The sequence below is a fragment of the Hibiscus syriacus genome, unplaced genomic scaffold (genome assembly GCF_006381635.1).
Source record: "Hibiscus syriacus cultivar Baekdansim isolate YM2019G1 unplaced genomic scaffold, ASM638163v2 tig00110500_pilon, whole genome shotgun sequence".
NCBI lineage: Eukaryota > Viridiplantae > Streptophyta > Magnoliopsida > Malvales > Malvaceae > Hibiscus > Hibiscus syriacus.
In genome coordinates, this window is record NW_024062762.1 from 2,112,989 (window position 1) to 2,131,466 (window position 18,478).

The 18,478-nt window shown below is 32.7% G+C and overlaps 1 protein-coding gene across 1 annotated transcript; it reads right to left on the reverse strand.

The window, feature by feature from the left end:
• Positions 1 to 9,560: 9,560 nt before the first annotated feature.
• LOC120129451 lies at positions 9,561 to 13,316 on the reverse strand. The gene is made up of 5 exons (XM_039146944.1): positions 13,018 to 13,316; positions 12,187 to 12,633; positions 11,594 to 12,043; positions 10,539 to 10,985; positions 9,561 to 9,740 (listed from the first exon to the last, which is right to left on the reverse strand). Exons 1-5 carry the CDS (start codon positions 13,285 to 13,287, stop codon positions 9,561 to 9,563), a joined length of 1,794 nt encoding a protein of 597 aa, XP_039002875.1. The 5' UTR covers positions 13,288 to 13,316.
• Between the last annotated feature and the right edge of the window lie 5,162 nt (positions 13,317 to 18,478).

An 18,478-nucleotide genomic window follows, 5' to 3' on the forward strand; every position in this document is an offset into this window, starting at 1 on the left:
AAATGGTAGAGAGAGAGAAGATAAACAAATTCTACCTCATTAAGAGCCCATTGAGATCTTGAATCTAGGATCAGAGGAAGATAAAAAGGAGATAAAAATTGGCACCATCATATCTGCTGAGGGACGACAAAGTCTAATTGAGCTACTTTGAGAGTACAGAGATGTGTTTTCTTGGTCGTATAAGGACATGCCAGGTTTAGACACTGAGTTAGTGATACATAAGTTGCCAATAAAGCCTGAATGTAAACCGATACAACAAAAGCTCAGAAGGATGCGACCTGAAATACTACTTAAAATTAAAGAAGAAGTAAATAAGCAATTTGATGTTGGGTTCCTGAAAGTAGCCAAGTATCTGGAATGGGTAGAAAACGTCATTACAGTACCAAAGAAAGATGGTAAAGTCCGCATGTACGTCGACTACAAAGATCTTAATCGGGCCAATCCGAAAGATAATTTCTCTATGCCACATATAGACACCCTGGTGGACAATACGGCTGGAAACTTTCTATTTTCTTTTATAGATGGGTTTTCAAGTTATAATCAAATAAAGATGCATCCAGATGATATGGAAAAACTACATTTGTCACCATGTGGGGCACGTTCTGTTGCAAGGTGATGCCGTTTGGGCTAATGAATGCAGGAGCAACTTATCAAATGGCCATGGTAACACTATTCCATGACATGATGCATAAGGAAATAGAGGTCTATGTCGATGATATGATTGTTAAAGCTAAAACGGATGAAAAACACATCGAGAATCAGAGGAAACTCTTCCAAAGATTAAGGAAATGCTAGTTAAAACTCAATCCAAGCAAGTGTACCTTCGGGGTAACCTCGGGAAAACTCTTGCGGTTTGTAGTAAGCAAAAAAGGGATTACAGTAGATCCTGGAAAAGTTAAAGCTATTCAGGATTTACCACCCCCATAAACACAAAAAGAAGTTCAAGGATTCCTAGGAAGATTAAACTATATTGCCCAATTTATTTCGCAATTAACTGAGAAGTGTGATCCCATTTTTCGTCTTCTCCGTAAAAATAACTCAGGGGTGTGGAACGATGATTGCCAAGGAGCTTTTGAAGCAATAAAATAATATTAGTCGAATGCTCCAGTCTTAATGCCACCAATATCAGGCAAACCATTAATCCTCTACTTGTCAATCTTTGAGGATTCAATGGGGTGCGTATTAGGGCAACATGAGCAAACTGAGAAAAGAGAAAGAGCAATCTACTACCTCAGCAAAAAGTTCACTGATTGCGAGACGAGGTACTCAACAATAGAAAAGTTGTGTTGTGTTTTAGTTTGGACTACCCGAAGGCTCAGACAGTATATTATCACACTACTTGACGATATCTAAACCTGATCCTCTGAAATATCTAATGGGTGTACTTGCTTTATCTGAAAGATTGGTTCGTTGGTATTGTCTGAATTTGACATCCAATATGTAAGCCAAAAAGCAGTTAAAGGAAGTGTTGTGGTCGATTTCATATCAAATAGGGCTTCTAAAGAGTATGAACCACTGAACTTCGATTTTTTAGACGAAGATTTAATGGCTATTTCAACTGAAGATGAAGTTTCCTCTACTAATGAATAGTGAAAGATGAATTTTGATGGTGCCTCGAACGCCTTGGGGTATAGAATTGGGGCAATTCTGGTCTTACCTGGTGGAAAACATTATCCTTTTACCAGCCAATTGAACTTTGATTGCACGAATAACATGGCTGAGTATGAAGCATACATCCTGGGTCTTAGAGCATCCATTAAGTGTAAAGTGAAAAAACTCAAAGTATACGGGGATTCAGCCCTGGTAATTTATCAACTCAAAGGTGAATGGGAAACAAAGGATGTGAAGTTGGTGGAATACCGTAAGTTGGTCATAGAGCTCATTAAAGAATTTGAGAAAGTGACATTCCATTACCTCCCCAGAGAAGATAATCAAATGGCGGATGCCCTAGCCACTTTGGCAGTAGCCTTCATAGTCAATGAACATTCAAGCATGGTGCCTATTACGATGCAAGCTTATGGGTATCCAACCCATTTCTATAGCATAGAAGAGGAAGATGGTGAAAATCCTTGGTATTACGACATCTTACAATACATTAGATATCAAAGTTACCCCGAGCAGGCTATTGAAAATGACAAAAGAACTATTCGAAGAATGGTCGTAGGATATATGCTTCATGGAGAGATCTTGTATAAGAAAAGTCATGATCACATCTTACTGTGATGTGTGGATGCCAAAGAAGCTAGAACGATCATTGAATAAGTGTATGAAGGGGTATGCGGTACCCATGCTAATGGACATGCAATGACTAAACAAATAATGAGATTTGGGTATTATTGGTCAACCCTGGAAACTGATTATATCAATTTCACCAGAAAATGTCATAAATGTCAGATTTATGGAGACAAGCTCCACACGCATCCTCATCCATTGCATGTAATGACTACTCCATGGCCATTCTCTATGTGGGGCATGGATGTCATTGGGAAAATTTCACCCAAAGCTTCTAATGGCCATCATTTCATATTTGTGGCAATAGACTACTTCACTAAGTGGGTAGAAGCAGCATCCTATGCAAATGTTACTTAGTCAACAGTTTGCAAGTTCTTGAAGAGAGAAATTATTTGTCGGTATGGGCTACCAGAAAGGATCATCACTCACAATGCCTTGAATTTAAACAACAAGATGATGAAGTCAGTATGTAAACAGTTTCTGATTAAACATCATAATTCCACCACTTATCGCCCAAAGATGAATGGAGCGATCGAAGCAGCCAATAAGAACATCAGGAGGCTCATACAGAAAATGACTGAGACTTATAGAGACTGGCATGGGAAGCTACCATTCGCTCTGTTTGCCTATCGAACTTCAGTGAGGACGTCCACTGAGGTAACTCTGTTTTCTTTAGTTTATGGGATGGAGGCTGTGTTACCCATCGAGGTTGAGATTCTGTCACTACGAGTCCTGTTAGAGGTTAAGCTAGATGAAGCAGAATGGGTGCAAGCTAGGTATGATCAGTTGAATCTGATTGAGGAAAAAAGATTAAAAGCTATCTGCCACGAGCAACTGCACCAGAAACATATGATAAGGTCACATAACAAAAAAGTTCGCCCACGAGATTTTCAAGAAGTAGACCTGGTGCTAAGAAAGATTTTGTCAATTCAGAAAGACTTTCGATGTAAATGGATTCCAAATTGGGAAGGACCTTATACGATAAAGAAGACCTTTTCTGGAGGAGCTTTGATTCTCACCGAGATGGATGGACCAGAGTTACCTAACCCTGTGAATGCTGACGCATTCAAGAAGTATTTTGCCTGAAAAATGAAAAAAAATTAAAAATAAAATGAAAAATAAAAGAAAAAAATAAGAAAAATAAGAAAAAAAGAAAAATAAAATAAAATGAGGGTTCAAGATAGAAAGCCGTAAAGGGCATCTTCAAACCAGAAAAGGTCTCAAGTTGAAAACTCGTAAAGGGCAGCTTGAGAATTGTGTAAATTCAGAATTCGTGCATGGTGGAGTTTCTGAATTAGTTTTGAAGGCTTGAAATGGTAGTCAGAGTTGGGGCTGAAAATCGAAAAGCTTGGGTAACCAGAAAGTAAATGAGATTCAAACACTGGCTTATGGCATCCAACAGTAGGGAATTTGGCAGTACAGGGAGAACTTCACACCCTTACGCATTACCATAATCCTCAAGATCCCCTTAACAGAAGCTACACTCGGGTCCTCTTACGGCGTGCCAGTTCAAAAGCATTCATATTATTGATGTTTGATGATGCGTACTATGTTTTCTTTTGATTATTCCAGTTAAAAGTTTTCCATGTATTCACCAAATTTTTTTTCTTTATTTATAAATAAAAAGATGTTTTTAACCGCCTTGCAAGCATCATGATTAAAAATAAAAACATGTAGATTATCTTGGGAAACATGAGATTATTGTGCATTATTGTACAAAAAGTTTTGGAAAATACAGATATTCTGAAGCTGAAAATGGTTTTAGCAGAAGGCTTACGCAATGTCAGGCCATAAGAAGTTAAAGTTTTGGGATACACGCGATGTCTCAACAATGTGGGATAACCCAAGAGGTTTTTTCATTGAAATAGTGGGTCATGAGAAGCACATGGGTTCAAAGAGTAAAGAGAATCAGAGTCAGGCTCAACCAAAGAATGTCCAACTAGGATTGTCGATTGAGATGAACTGCTGTTAATTTTTCGTGCCCAAATCAGTATGAAGTACAAGGCCGTTAACAAAAGAAAATTCTCATTTGAAAAGAAAATACTCTCAAAATAACTGTATCATTATACACATTTTAGGCATAAATATGATCATGACATAAAATGCATAATAATGAGTGCTTACAGATTCTCTTAAAAGAAATGACAGAGATGTAAAGACCCAACATAGAAATAACCAATTCGAATTTCCATGATTGGTAGAGGAAAGACAAGCTTCCGCAAGAGAAAACTCTTTCAAAGATTATCACCTCGAGACTTTCAGGTATGATGTTTTTGAATCCTCAAACACATACTAACAAAGGTTAATGTTTAATTTTCAGGTTCGATCCTGATTCAATGGATCAACTTTCCCAGATCTGATATTCCCCCAGAAAAAGCAGAACAGATCCCTCTCTTTTAAGATTTGATATTCCCTGAGTGACAGCGGAACAAGTCTACCCTGATTCAATGGATCAACTTTCCCAGATCTGATATTCCCTCAAAAGAAGTGGAACAGATCCTCTCTTTCAAGATTTGATATTCACTGAGTGACAGCGGAACAAGTCTACCCTGATTCAATGGATCAATTTTCCCAGATCTGATATTCCCTCAGAAGAAGCGGAACAGATCCTCTCTTTGAAGATTTGATATTCCCTGAATGACATCAGAACAAGCCTACCCTGATTAAATGGATCAACTTTCCCAGATCTGATATTCCCTCAGAAGAAGCGGAACAGATCCATCTCTTTCAAGATTTGATATTCCATGAGTGATAATGGAACAAGTCTACCCTGATTCAATCTTCCCTGAAGAACAGTGGAGTGGATCAACATCCCCATATATGATATTCCCTGAATGGAAGCGAAACAAATCCTTTATCATATTTTAAACTATGAAGTTGATTGGACGAAAAACACACTGTCTCTTCGTCTTTGCCCTATTCTTGTTGACACAAGAATAAGCAAAGAGGGGCAGCTGTCGACACTAACTTTTTGACTCGTCTTTTAATACATTATTATTATTATTATTATTATTATTAATGTTACATATTATATTTTACAGGCCCAAGACCCAGTTACAAATATCAACCCAATTACAAGATGTTGGTTCAAGCCCAAGTGTGACCTGGTTCAGTGACCCGACTTAGTGAATTTAGGATTTGCTAAAATCCTAATCCTAAAGCAAACTACCAATGTCATCCACGCATGCCTCCCACTGCAGTGCCAAGCCAACATAAAGCCATCACCAAATACTTCTAGAAGCTGTCATCATCTGGCCATCTCAGCAAATGTGACTGGATCAAAACCAAAGTCAACAAAAAAATATTATAAGTTTACCTAAACCTTTGAAATAAAAAGAAAATCCCAAAAATTACGGGATTAAAGATACATGCTTCAGCACTAATCGAATAAGGTGGATTCGAAACAACCATTAATAAGGGAAAAATTCAACGGGGAATGGACCATTAGGAATGAAGAAGAGAGAAGAAAAAAAAAGAAAAAACAGGAGAAACAAATTGTAAAAAGGGAAATGGGGTTTTTTTCTACCAGAAAAATAAAAAAACAGAGATATTTGACTCCCAATATTCAATAGTCAATCAGTGTAAACAAAGGGTTTCACTCCCTTCATTTTCGAATTATCAGAAATCAATAGCAGTTGATTGAGGTATATTTTCATTTTTGAATTCATTTTCATCTTCAATTTCTGAAGTGTGTGTGTGTTTATTTTTAAAAACAAGAGTAAAAAAACAACAACGAGACTGATGCATACCAAACATGTTTTTTTTAATCCTAACAATCTATGAATATAAAATCAGCAAACATTCGGGTACCCAAAATAAGATTCGAACATTTTTGTTGGAGATATATTTTTATTTTTTTTCGAATTAAAAAAAAGCCTTGCATGTAAAACAATAAAGAAAAAAATAGAGTCCTTACCTCGTTTTAAGACTTCTCACCGGTGATGAGGGGAGTTAGATTGAACATTTAAGGTATTTTTAGTTTATTTTTTAAGGTTTTAAGACTAAAAAAAATATTTTGAAAGAAAAGATGGAAGTCTGTTGCATAAACAAAGGGGGAGAATGAATTTGGTTTAGCCAAAACTTTGTAATAGTATATATATATATATATATATATATATATATATATATATATATATATATATATATATATATATATATATATATATATATCAAAATTATGTAGTTTTGGAGATTAGGGTTCCCTCCTTATGTTGCATGATAAATCGCGTGAGTGAAGTCTCTGAGTTCAAGGATATTTCATTCTGGTACTCAATTAAAGTTTTCAAAATTTATAATTTTGCCTCTCACTTTTTGTTCGCATTTATTTTGGTCACTATAGACAATATATTTTATTTTCGGCATGTAATACTGAATTTTTATATTTGGTCCTAAATGTATAGGTTTATTACATTTTTAGTGCTTGTAATATGTGATTTTTATATTCTGTGTTGTGTTAGTTATTTATTTCACTTTTGAGACATTAAATTTTCAGTTTTAATTATTTAGTCCCTCATGTTGTGTAATATTCTATTGTGACTTCATTACTTGCTTCTATGTTAGTCGCAAATTAATTTTGATACTTTATTATATTTACACTAATATCTTTGTTATAAATAATTGTTTCGTGTGCATGTACATATACATTATATTATTTAAGTGTTTATATATATATAAATATATATATATATATATATTATTATCCATATTATGTAATATATATATATTATAGTATATATGCATAACATGCTTAATACGTAAATTTTCAGATTGATATTTAATTATTTTTATTAAATACGAATATATATATATATATATATAATTTACGTATGTTATTATTTTTATTAAACATCAATCTTTGAATACATATATATAAAGGTATTTATGAAATTTATATTATAAGTTTATTTTTTGTTGTGTTAAATATTTTTGTACTCTTATATGTAACATCTTTTATGTATTTATATTTTACGATTATATTTTACATGTATGAATATTTAATATGTTAATTAATCCCATATTTGATTATTTATTATGTGCATGGCTAATATATATATATATATATATATATATATATATATATATATATATATATATGTTAATATTGTTTTAGATGGTTGATAATTCAGTATTTGTACAAAATCATTGCTTTTGTTTGTATGTATATTAGTTCATTTTAGTCATAATTAATCTCTCATGGTATCCTCATAAGCATTGCTTGACTCAAATTGAAATAAATTGACTAAGGGTAATATTTGATCATCTTAAAATTATCAAAAGAAACTTTCTAATACGTGAATATTTAATCCATTTTAAAATATAACATTAAGTATTAATACTAGAACTTACACTTAAAATTTGAGCTCCTAGATTCCTTAATTTTCATAATTTGACACTTTAAGTTAGAAAAGGCCTTAATTTAGTTTTAGTTTTATTAAGACAAATAAAATTTTGTTTGATTGTATTGTTTTTACAAATCTAAGGCACTATTCACTTATTAATGAATTAATAGTATATCTCCCGCGATCGTGCTCAGGGGGTGACTACTGGTAATTCCTTGAATAAGTCGACATCATTTTTAAAACCACATCATGTTTTCTAAAAATGAGGCAATATTCGGTTATTAGGCACAATAGTTGATCTCCCGTATTTACGCTCGGGGGCGAATGCTATTGGTCTCAATAAATGAATACCCTTTTCAAACTTTGCATCCTTAATGATTTTTAAATTAAATAAAGATCAAACTCAAAATTTCCAATTTTAAATATAGGGTAATCGACTAGGTACCAATTTTTGGGTGCTTGTGGGGATGTTAATCCTTCCCCACGCGTAACTGACTCCCGAACTTGATTTATGGATTTTCGCAGACCTCAAAACTCGGTATTTTGATAAAGACAAAATGTTTTATTAAAATCATCCGGTTTTTATGGTGTTCCAATCTCACCTTAAATTATTGGTGGCAACTCCTCACCTTTCAAAACAATTTTCAAAGAGGAAAACCCCCGAGTCGGTATCGGTCTTTTCCCTCTGGGTGAAAAAATAGGTTACGACACCAAACTCGTCATTTTTCGTTAAAAATTTGACGATCGTTTGAGTTTGCCTAAAGCTTTGCCTTTCCTTCTTTGTAGTGCACTCTTTTCCTCCAAATAGGATCTAGGAGATTTTTAACGAGGTTCGCACCACAACTAAAGATTAAACGCGTTATGATTATTGAATAAAATCTTATTTGCTAAGAAAAAAATAATAATTGAGCTAAAGAAGAGATCGAGCGCTGAAGAAATTCAATTTGAATAAATCGGATCTTTTATTCTCTTAATTATCAGATACATCTATTTCATATTCTGTTTTAAAGCAAAGGTGGGCTAAAGCTTTTGTTGAAGCGCAGGAGGCAGTGTATTTAGGTAAGCAACTTGGACTTATGCTTGGTAGTCCTGAAATTGTGATTCTTTAGAAGCTTTTGTCGTTAGTGATGTTTGAGGTTAATGTCGGTTGAATTATGTGGGTTGTGTTTTTATCCTTGGTTGATGTGGTATGTTGAGGTGAAATTGTTAGGTTTTTTGATGAATTTGGTGGTAGGGTTGATTGGCTGGGGTTTTTGTCGGTTATTTAGTAATCCGTAATCCAAGTTTTGGAGGTTTTCGACGAGTTTGTGTTGGTTCTTCAGGTTATTATAGTGGTTTTGGTTCCTTCTTTTAGCTTTTCTCATTGTTCGTTCTGGAGTTGTTGGAATAGCATATTGGCGTTGTGGTTGATCTATTTGTGGCCAGTATAGCTCCCTTGTTATCCATGATTTAGTTTGAAGTTCGAGGTTGTTCTATTATTAAGACAAAATTGTCGAGTTCCGCTTTGGTACGCAGGAGGTTATGTGGTTAGTTGTTTTGCTGCTCTTCCTTAAGTGTTCTTCTCGGCTGGTTGATGTTTCTGTGTGTAGATGTTTCTGTGTGTAGCTGTTTTCATAACAGCAGGTTAAATGTTTCTTTGTTGTCTCCTGTATCCCAGTCAGTGTTGTTCTCAGGAGCTAGTTTTGGCTTTATGTTCTTTCCACTTCATGGTTCACTCTTTTTCCTCCAATAGGTTTAGGGAGGTTTTTTAATGAGGTCCATGGGATGGTGTATCTTGTATCTTTATCAATACAAAGTATTCATCTTTCAAAAAAATTGAGCTAAAGATGAATTTAAAGACTAAAAAAATCAACGACACAATAAAAAATCAATCTATTCTCCATATAATTAAAGCATCATACAGGACTTAAATTAAAATAAACATTGAAGGACTAAAATTAAAATCAATGGCACAATAAAAAGTCTTTTAATAACGACGAGATATGGAGATCAAGCAGAAGCATCTTCCTCGAGTTTTGCATTCAAGTTTGGTTTAACGCTGCACGCATCAATGACAACAGTTGACTTGTATCCTGGATATGCCACTTTTGCTTGGTTGTTAGCCCTTTTCAGTTTTTCTTCGTAGAACTTCCAATTAATATCGCTGTCAGTAGTAAACTCAGTATACACCTACAATTGAAAGAAAATTAATTTATGTGAAACTTTGTCAAATTGCTCTCAATCTAGTATTGGGGGAAGCCTACTATCATACATTTCCTTTATCACATTACATATAAAAATAAGGGTCAACTAATTTTTTTTGTCAAATTGCTTTATTTATTTGTTAGTCGGGATGGATTCGAGGGACGGGTGGGGTAGTCATCCTCTGAATATTTAAAATTACTATATAATTTAAATTTTTTTATATATTTTCTAATGAAAATTTCTGCCCTTGGAATTTATAAACTTATCCTCTCCTAAAATTTTAGAGGTTCGTCCTCTAACATAAAATCATGAGTCCATCCTTATTTGCTAGTATCAAATTAATAATAAAAAAAAAGGCATGATACCAAAATCAAACCCCAACATTTACTAAAACAGTTATTTTGCCCGCTATTCTTTTTTTTTTTTTGAGCAACTTAGCCCAAATTTAATTTTAGGGCAAAAAGTCCCTTCACATTTGATTGAATAGATTTTAACTCTTATTTTTTTCCTGGCCCATAACATTTCATTTTAGGGGAAAATACTCTTATTTTATAGCATTAATCATTTATTAACTAATGATTTTCATACATAGAGAGATCTTTTTGTCCTAAAATAAAATGTTAACGGTCAAAATGCTCTAAAAATAAAATAGGAACCAAAATGACCAATTGGATAAACGTTAGAGATTAATTTTGGTATTATAAAAAAAAAGAAATAGACAGGATCCATCGAAACTTAATAATGAGTTTGGTGAGAAGGCATAAAAATCGAATTGATGCATACCTTATTGTCTTTATATGCCATATTTTTCCAGACAACAACCCACTTAATGTTCTCTTTGATAACAAACACACTCCCGCCTTTGGTGGATCCGATATTGGAATCGGCTAAATGCTGAAAATATCGCGTCTGGTGCGATGGGACATCCAGCGGCTGGCTTCCGGTTCCATACCAATCTTTTCTGTCAAACCTGCTCAAATCTTGGTCGGTTTGATTGTTAAAATACACCTCTGTATATATTGCAGGACCCAACGTATTGCTTGGAGAAGTCGTTGGATCAATATCTTCATCGAGTTTTGCATTTAATTTTGGCTTAATGCTACTCAGATCAATTACAACAGTTGACTTGTATCCTAGATTAGTCCTTTCTGCTTGATTGGAAGAGTTCTTCAGTTTTTGTTTATATAACTCCCAATTAATAATGCTGTCAGTAGTAATATCAGTATAGACCTGTAGTTGCAAGAAATTTCATTTATGTGAAACTTCGTCAAGTTGTTTTATTTACTTGTTACCAAAAGAATTGGGGGCGGGGGGAGAATACATTAAAACTTAATAATTAAAAAATTGAAGAGTAAATTACACAAATGGTCCCCTAACTAAAGGAATTGTTTTATTGAGTATCTCGGCTATTAAAAGTTATAAAATTGTTACCTAACTATTCATACGTTCCAAACTCGTAATTTTTCGTTAAAAATTAACGATCGTTTGAGCTGGATATTAACATGTTGATTGATATATAATAGTCGTTTGATATTAGATTTTATCATATCCTAGTCAACATGATAACGTCTAGCTCAGATTACCATCAATTTTTTAACGAAAAATGACTAGTTTGAAACATTTTATAACTTTTAATAGTAAGGGGACTCAACAAAGCAACACATATGATAGTTGAGTGACCATTTTGTAACTTTTAATAGTCGAGGGATTCAACAAAACAACACACTATAATTGTGGGACTATTTTGTAACTTTTAATAGTCGGATGACTCAAGAAAGTATCACCCTATAGTCGGGGTACCATTTGTGTACTTTACCCAAGATTGAATTGATGCATACCTTATTATCTTCCTTTGCCATATTCCTCCACGCAACAACCCACTTAATGTTGTCTTTTATGACAAATACAGTCCCACCTGCCGAGGATCCGACATAAGAATCGGCCATGTGCTGAAAATTTAATTTCTCCTGCGATGGAACAACTAATGGCTGATTTCCAATTCCATACCAATCAATTTCATCGTCCGTACTCCTGAGGTCTTGGTCGGTTTGATTGCTAAAACACACCTTTGTATGTATTGGAGTGCCCACCTTACTACTTGGAGCAGTTATCGTCCCAGTAACTTCCTCGAGTTTTGCATTCAATTTTGGCTTAACGCTACTCAGATCAATGTCAACAGTCGACTTGTATTCTAAATAAGTAGCTTCGGCATGTTTGTTAGACATTTTCAGTCGTTTTTTGATTTTGCCCCAATCAATAGTGTCGTCTGTAACGATTTCTGTATAGACCTGCAGCAGGAAGAGATGTGATTTTCAGCCTAACCTCAAAACTTAATGATAAATTTGTTTCTATCAAATTAATACCATAAAATAAGAAGAAAAAAAAGAAACGAAAGGATCAATCGGAACTTAATGATAAATTTGGTGCGTACCTTATTGTCTTCTTTGATCATGTTACTCCAAGCAACAACCCACTTAATGTTTTCCTTTATAAGGAACACACTCCCACCTTCCGAGGATCCGACGTAAGAATCAGCCAATTGCTGAAAATATCGTGTATGAAGTGATGGGACATTCAGTGGCTGATTTCCGGATCCATTCCAGTTAATTTCATCATAAGAGCTGAAGTCTTGGTCGGTTTGATTGTTAAAAGACACCTTTGTGTATATTGGAGCTCCCACCTTACTACTTGGAGCAGTTACCGTCCCAGTAACTACCTCGAGTTTTGCATTCAAGTTTGGCTTAACGCTACTCGGATTAATGTCAACAGTCGACTTATATCCTAAATAAGTTGCTTCGGCGTGTCTGTTCGACATATTCAGTTGTTCTTTGATATTGTCCCAATCAATAGTGTCGTCCGTGACGATATCTGTATAGACCTGTAGTAGGAAGAGAAGTGATTTCAACCTAACCTCAAAACTTTAAATTCCAAACATTTTATGTGAAAAATCACTTTTGAGATTAAATTATATTTCTATCCTCAATTATTTAATTTTAATTTACAACATAATATCTAAAATGAACCTTTTATCTTTTCAAAATCATTTTTTAACAACAATACCAAATAATTACATCTCAAAATATACTTTTCAAAAAGACTTTTAAAAGTATGTTTTTACAGCACTTCTCAAAATTACTTTTTAAGAGTAATACCAAACAGACCCTATATTATGAGTAAAGCTATTCGATATGTTTGTTCCTATCAAATTAATACCAGAAAATAAGAAGAAAAAAAGAAACAGATAGGATCAATCAGAACTTACCTTATTGTCTTTTTTGACCAAGTTCTTCCAAGCAACAACCCACTTAATATTTTCCTTTATAAGGAACACACACCCACCTTCCGAGGATCGGAGATAGGGATCCGCCCATTGCTGAAAACATCGTATCCGAAGTGATGGGACATTCAGTGGCTGATATCCGGATCCATTCCAGTTAATTTTATCATACGAGCTCAAGTCTTGGTCGGTTTGATTGTTAAAAAACACCGTGGTACATATTGGAAAACCCCTCTTAGTACGTGGAGAAGCCATCGTCTCCGTTTGTTGTAGTGGTACACTACGAACTCATACATACTAGTTTGCAGCCCAGAAGATGACAAAAGGTTGTTATAACCTTATTGCAAGACTAAATATTTAAATATTAGCTTCTTATTAGAAATCAAACTTGATTATTTAATAATATTAGAAGTTTAGAACTTTGTAGAAACAAGCCCATGGGAAATAAATTGCAGCAGTAGCTTAAGAAATGGAGTTTGGCAGCATGTTACAACAAATTTTGAAAAGTCAAAGGTGGCTAGTAATGTATGGATATGACCCACGTGGATAATAAAGTGGCAGCAGCTTGAATTGCAAAGAAATGCTTAATTATTAAGAGAAGTGAGGCCGAAAAACAAAGTCAAAAAAGGCTGCAATAAAGGAAGAAAGTGACAGATTTTAAATTCTTCAATTAGTCGGTTTAATTAACTTTTATATATATATATATATATATATATATATGCGTATGATATATGAATGTAATACGAGAGAAAGAAAAATAATAATTAGTGAAAGTTTAGAAAATCAAGAATGAGAAATAGTTTAGCAAAGCTATTAGAGAGAGGTGAAGTTTAGTTTTGTAAATTAGACGCAATTAGTGTTGTAGTGTCGTTGTAGTATTGAGGTAATATTATTGTAAAGTATTTTGTCTCGTATCAATAATAGTTCGAGTTATAAATTATCCAGAGTTTCCAACACTTCTGGCCTTTATGATTCACATCTTGGTTGTTATAACTAATTTGCTCTCTTTTAACGTCCAAAGATTTGTGTGAATATTAGGTGAGTATTCAATCGAGTCGAGTAAAAAAAATATCAAGTTATTCGAGTTGACGAGTCATATTTTACAACTCGAACTTAACCTAAATTTTTTTCGAACGAGTCAAGTTTAGGAAATTCAAGTCGAGTTATTTGAATTTCTATACTAATTTTATTATAATTATTTATAGTATTATGACAATGGTCTGTTCTAATTTTTTGACTTTATCTAACCATATAATATATATATATATATATATATATTATTCTTTCAAATTATAATGTTATTTAATATAGCAAATAAAATCTAAAAGTATGAAATATATTCATAATATTATATTTTAAAGAAAGTATTTTGAGGGCAAAATATTGATGAGAGTATAAATGAGTCAAAGAATTGATGAGAAGAAAGAATTTACAAACAATTGTAGTCAAAAGATCAAATTGAGTAAAAACCAAAGTTAAGGGACTAAATAAAAAGAGAGTGCATCTTTAGTAAAAAAAAAAATAACAATTGAAGTTACATAGGTATTATATTATGACATATGAGCATGTGAGTTAAATTTGATAAAAAAAAAGAATTTAAAATAAATGACAAATTGAAGGAATAAGGAGATTATGAAAAATTGAAAGATAAAATTGAAAAATAAAAAATTGTTATAAAAAAGAGGAATTAAAAGTACACATGTATTCTACTATGATTTAGGAGTATGTGGTTCAAATTTGGTAAAAAAATAGATTTAAAATGAACGAGAAATTGAAGAAATAATAAAATCAGGGACTAAATCGTAAAATTATCAAAATATTAGTCAAATTTTTGGTTTTTTGAGTAACTCGAAAATTCAAAATTTCAACTCGAACTCAAGAACCGAATTTATAATTCGAGTTGACTTAAATAACTCGAAATTAAAAAAAATAATTTTTTGAATGGATTCGAATTTTACTCACCCTAATGAATATATTAACTTTTTTATAACGTGGGGTTACTTACCGTTAACATCACATACAAATTTTCAACTTTTTATACTTTTTTTTTTAATTAATAATAAAGTCTAGTTTGACTTTTCGGATGGACTCCACATGTATAAAGTCAATATGGACATGGACTCCACATGTATGAGGTTTTTTCTCCACATGTATGAGGTTTTTTTTTGTCACCCAATATTTTTTAAAAATTTCCAAAAGAATAATAAATTGGTTTCTACCTAATAAAATAAAATAAAATTCACATTAAAATTGACATGTACATGTTTAGATTTATATAAATAAAAATTAAGTTAAATTCGAGGTGAATAAATAATAATATATATTTTTAATTTTTAGTAATTTAATTTTTATTTTTGGTATTTTTATATTCAATTATTCTAAATACTATTATATTTTAAATTTAATTTTTTTTTATAAAAATCAAATAAACCCTTGAACTTTTAAAAAAATCAATTTGACACTTGAACTCAAAAAAAAAACCAATCAAGCCCATATGCCACACCATCAATCACGTTAACAACCACTGTGAACTGTCACGCTAGAACTATAGACTACCATGTTAACACCATAAAGTGTCGTATCAATATCGCAATATCAACGACAAAAAATGTTAAGTACAAAAATAATTCAAGGGTCAAATTATTTTTTAGAAGTACAAGAGCTCATATAAGTTTTTACCTTTTATATTTTATTTCTCTTGAGTTTATAGCGTAACATCCCAAGTATTGTGCTAATAGTTTCAAATAACCCGTTTGGGTTTAGAGTGGCTATGATAGACCTTCATGAAGAATTTGGGTTAAGTATAGTATGGGTTGGGCTTCATTTAGGCCCAAAAGATGATAAAAAGAGTATTTTAGATTGAGGCCAAAAGTTGAAAGACTAAAATGGTGAAATGGTAAAATAATGTTGATCTCCATTAAGTATGACGAGGTCATATGTTGGAAATGCATGCCTCTATGTCTTATTCTTCTTCTTCTTCTCTAAGTTTGTCAAAGGTTTTAACTTTGTTTTCCAACTTTTCTAGTCTAGATTTGTGAGGGTAAGAGTGATAATCTTCCCTCCTAGAGCTTTCTTTTAAGCTTTTGATCTCAAGGATTGGCCATAGTGGGGGGTTTAGAGGGGTTTAGGGTTTCAAGACATTTGGATGTCCTTAATCCATTTTTAAGGGTTGTGAATCATTTTTTCACCCCTTTTAAGTCTTTAATTGAGTTAGTAATTTGTTTCTTTTGCTTTTGATTAGTGAAAGAAGTTGGAGAGAGCACAAAAGGTAAGAACATGAAAAAAAAAACTAATGCTTAGTAACTTTGGGGGTGTTTTCCCAACAACTAGAAGCCAGGTAATACACTCTTAACTCGTCTATAATGTTTGTAATTCACCACATATAGATTGCTCATTTGTATGAGTAGATGAGTGTATAATGGGTCAAATTATATACTTGAAAATTATTAAAGAAATAAAGAACATGGGCTTTGAGTTTGTGGAAGGGAATGAAACAAGTGTGAAAGATCTCTGCAATTCTTCGTGGGTCCCAAAAAGTGAAGCACATCAGGAGGGAGGCCTAAGTCGAAAGCTAATTTTGATTCCAAGGTGCTGGTTGCTAATAAAAAGTAAGGGTTAAAGAGATGATTTATATTTGTGTTTTGTAAATTTTTAATCATTGATTTTAAAAAATATAAGATATGGTTAGTTTCACTTTTGTTTAATTAAGATGTGGTTACTCTGAATTAACTACCGTTAATAGCAGTTAATTATTTTGATATAATCACATATTTGGTCTTTGTTATTTATTTATTATCTCAATTTAGTCATACTTTTAATAAATTAAAATAAATTACATATTTTTAAATGAAAAAATAAATTATTTTTAAATTAAGTTAATACTAAAATATATTTAATAAGTTAATATAAAAATATTTTTAAATTAATATATAAAATTATATTATATATAATCCAGTTCACGGGTACCTGATTCATAACTTTTTTTTTACTTTTTTCTTTAAATTATATTATTTTTAAAAAAAATTATATATAAAATTATACAATTAACTTTTATATAATCCACACATAAATTTTAAAAATTCAAATTACATAATTAAAAAATTTACTAAAAATTAAAATAAAGAAATACAATTAAATTTTAAATGTTTTGAAGTTAAAATAGTATTTTAAAAAATAATTTAAAATCTTAATTTGAAACAATTTAAAAAATTAATAATTTAGAATGTTATGGTGTCAAAATTTAAGAAATTAGGATATTGGAATGTTATGCATTTTCTCGAAAAATCACCGGTAACCGATATATTTACCGATCTAACACCGGTTAGATTATATTTCCCGATCTAACACTCGTAGAAGTAATGCGCGCTCCTTGCCCCGCGCTATATACTGATTTGGCGTCACGTGGGGTATAGCGCCCCCTGTACCGCGCTATATGCTGACATGGCTTACACGTGGGTATAGCGCGCCCCCTGATCCGCGCTATAGTTGTTTATCTGAAACGTGGGGTATAGCGCGGTACAGGCGGCGCGCTATACCTTTAATTACCCCCCAATCCTCACTATAAATACTCAATCCTCTATTATTTTCATCACACCATATTCTCTCAAATACTCTCAAATACTCTCTCTGTTTAAGGTATATTTTATAATATTTTTAATATTATGTATTTAATTTATTTAAGCATTTTACTTTATTTAATATTTTACTAATATAATTTTTTTTACAGATATATAATGGAAGGCGGTTTACTTTGTTTGGATGGAAATCATATATCTCGACACTTTGCTGATACGGTAACATTTTTAAGTTTTAATTTAATTTAAATTATTTGTAATAATTTGTTGATTTATTTAATGCTGATAATGGAAGGCAGTATGCTTTCGAAGTCCACAATTGTCCCAGGATTCAACGTCCGCACCAGCCTAAACCAACCTGGAAGTTCGTTGTAAGATGCATCCCATTCGCCATGAAGTTTGACAATGGCATTTTGTTTTGCCAACTAAGCTTTTTTATAGGAGACAGTGTACCCATACTGCGATTGTATAGCTGAAATCAACACTGCAACAGCTATATGAGAGCTTGTTTTTACCATGGGCATGATGGCTTGGCATATCATTTCAGAGTCCAAGTTGGGATGATCTTGGTTGACCCCTCCAACACAACATGTGTGAGGACCGTTGTATACTGTTAGTTCCCATATGTTGCTTTTCCTCTTCATTTTCGATACGCGAATCATCCAATTGTATCCGTTTTCACGTCGGGCACAATAGCATACATATTTTTCAGTCGTCGATCGATTGACTCTGGACTGAATAGAATTACGGATATTGTAATTTTTTATAGCCATCACCGCTTCTTCTTTTCTTGAAAACTCCATGCCTAAATATAACTCACCATTATTTATTGATGAGTAATATCCATAGTCACCGAGATGAGGCATATCAGC

Excerpts from the sequence above, each read along its gene's own strand:
- LOC120129451 (XM_039146944.1), bottom strand. The coding sequence starts at position 13,287 with ATGGCTTCTCCACGTACTAAGAGGGGTTTTCCAATATGTACCACGGTG. Across the intron at positions 12,044-12,186 it reads TGATCAAAGAAGACAATAAG|GTCTATACAGAAATCGTTAC; the intron begins GTACGCACCAAA and ends TTCCTGCTGCAG. Across the intron at positions 10,986-11,593 it reads TGGCAAAGGAAGATAATAAG|GTCTATACTGATATTACTAC; the intron begins GTATGCATCAAT and ends TTGCAACTACAG.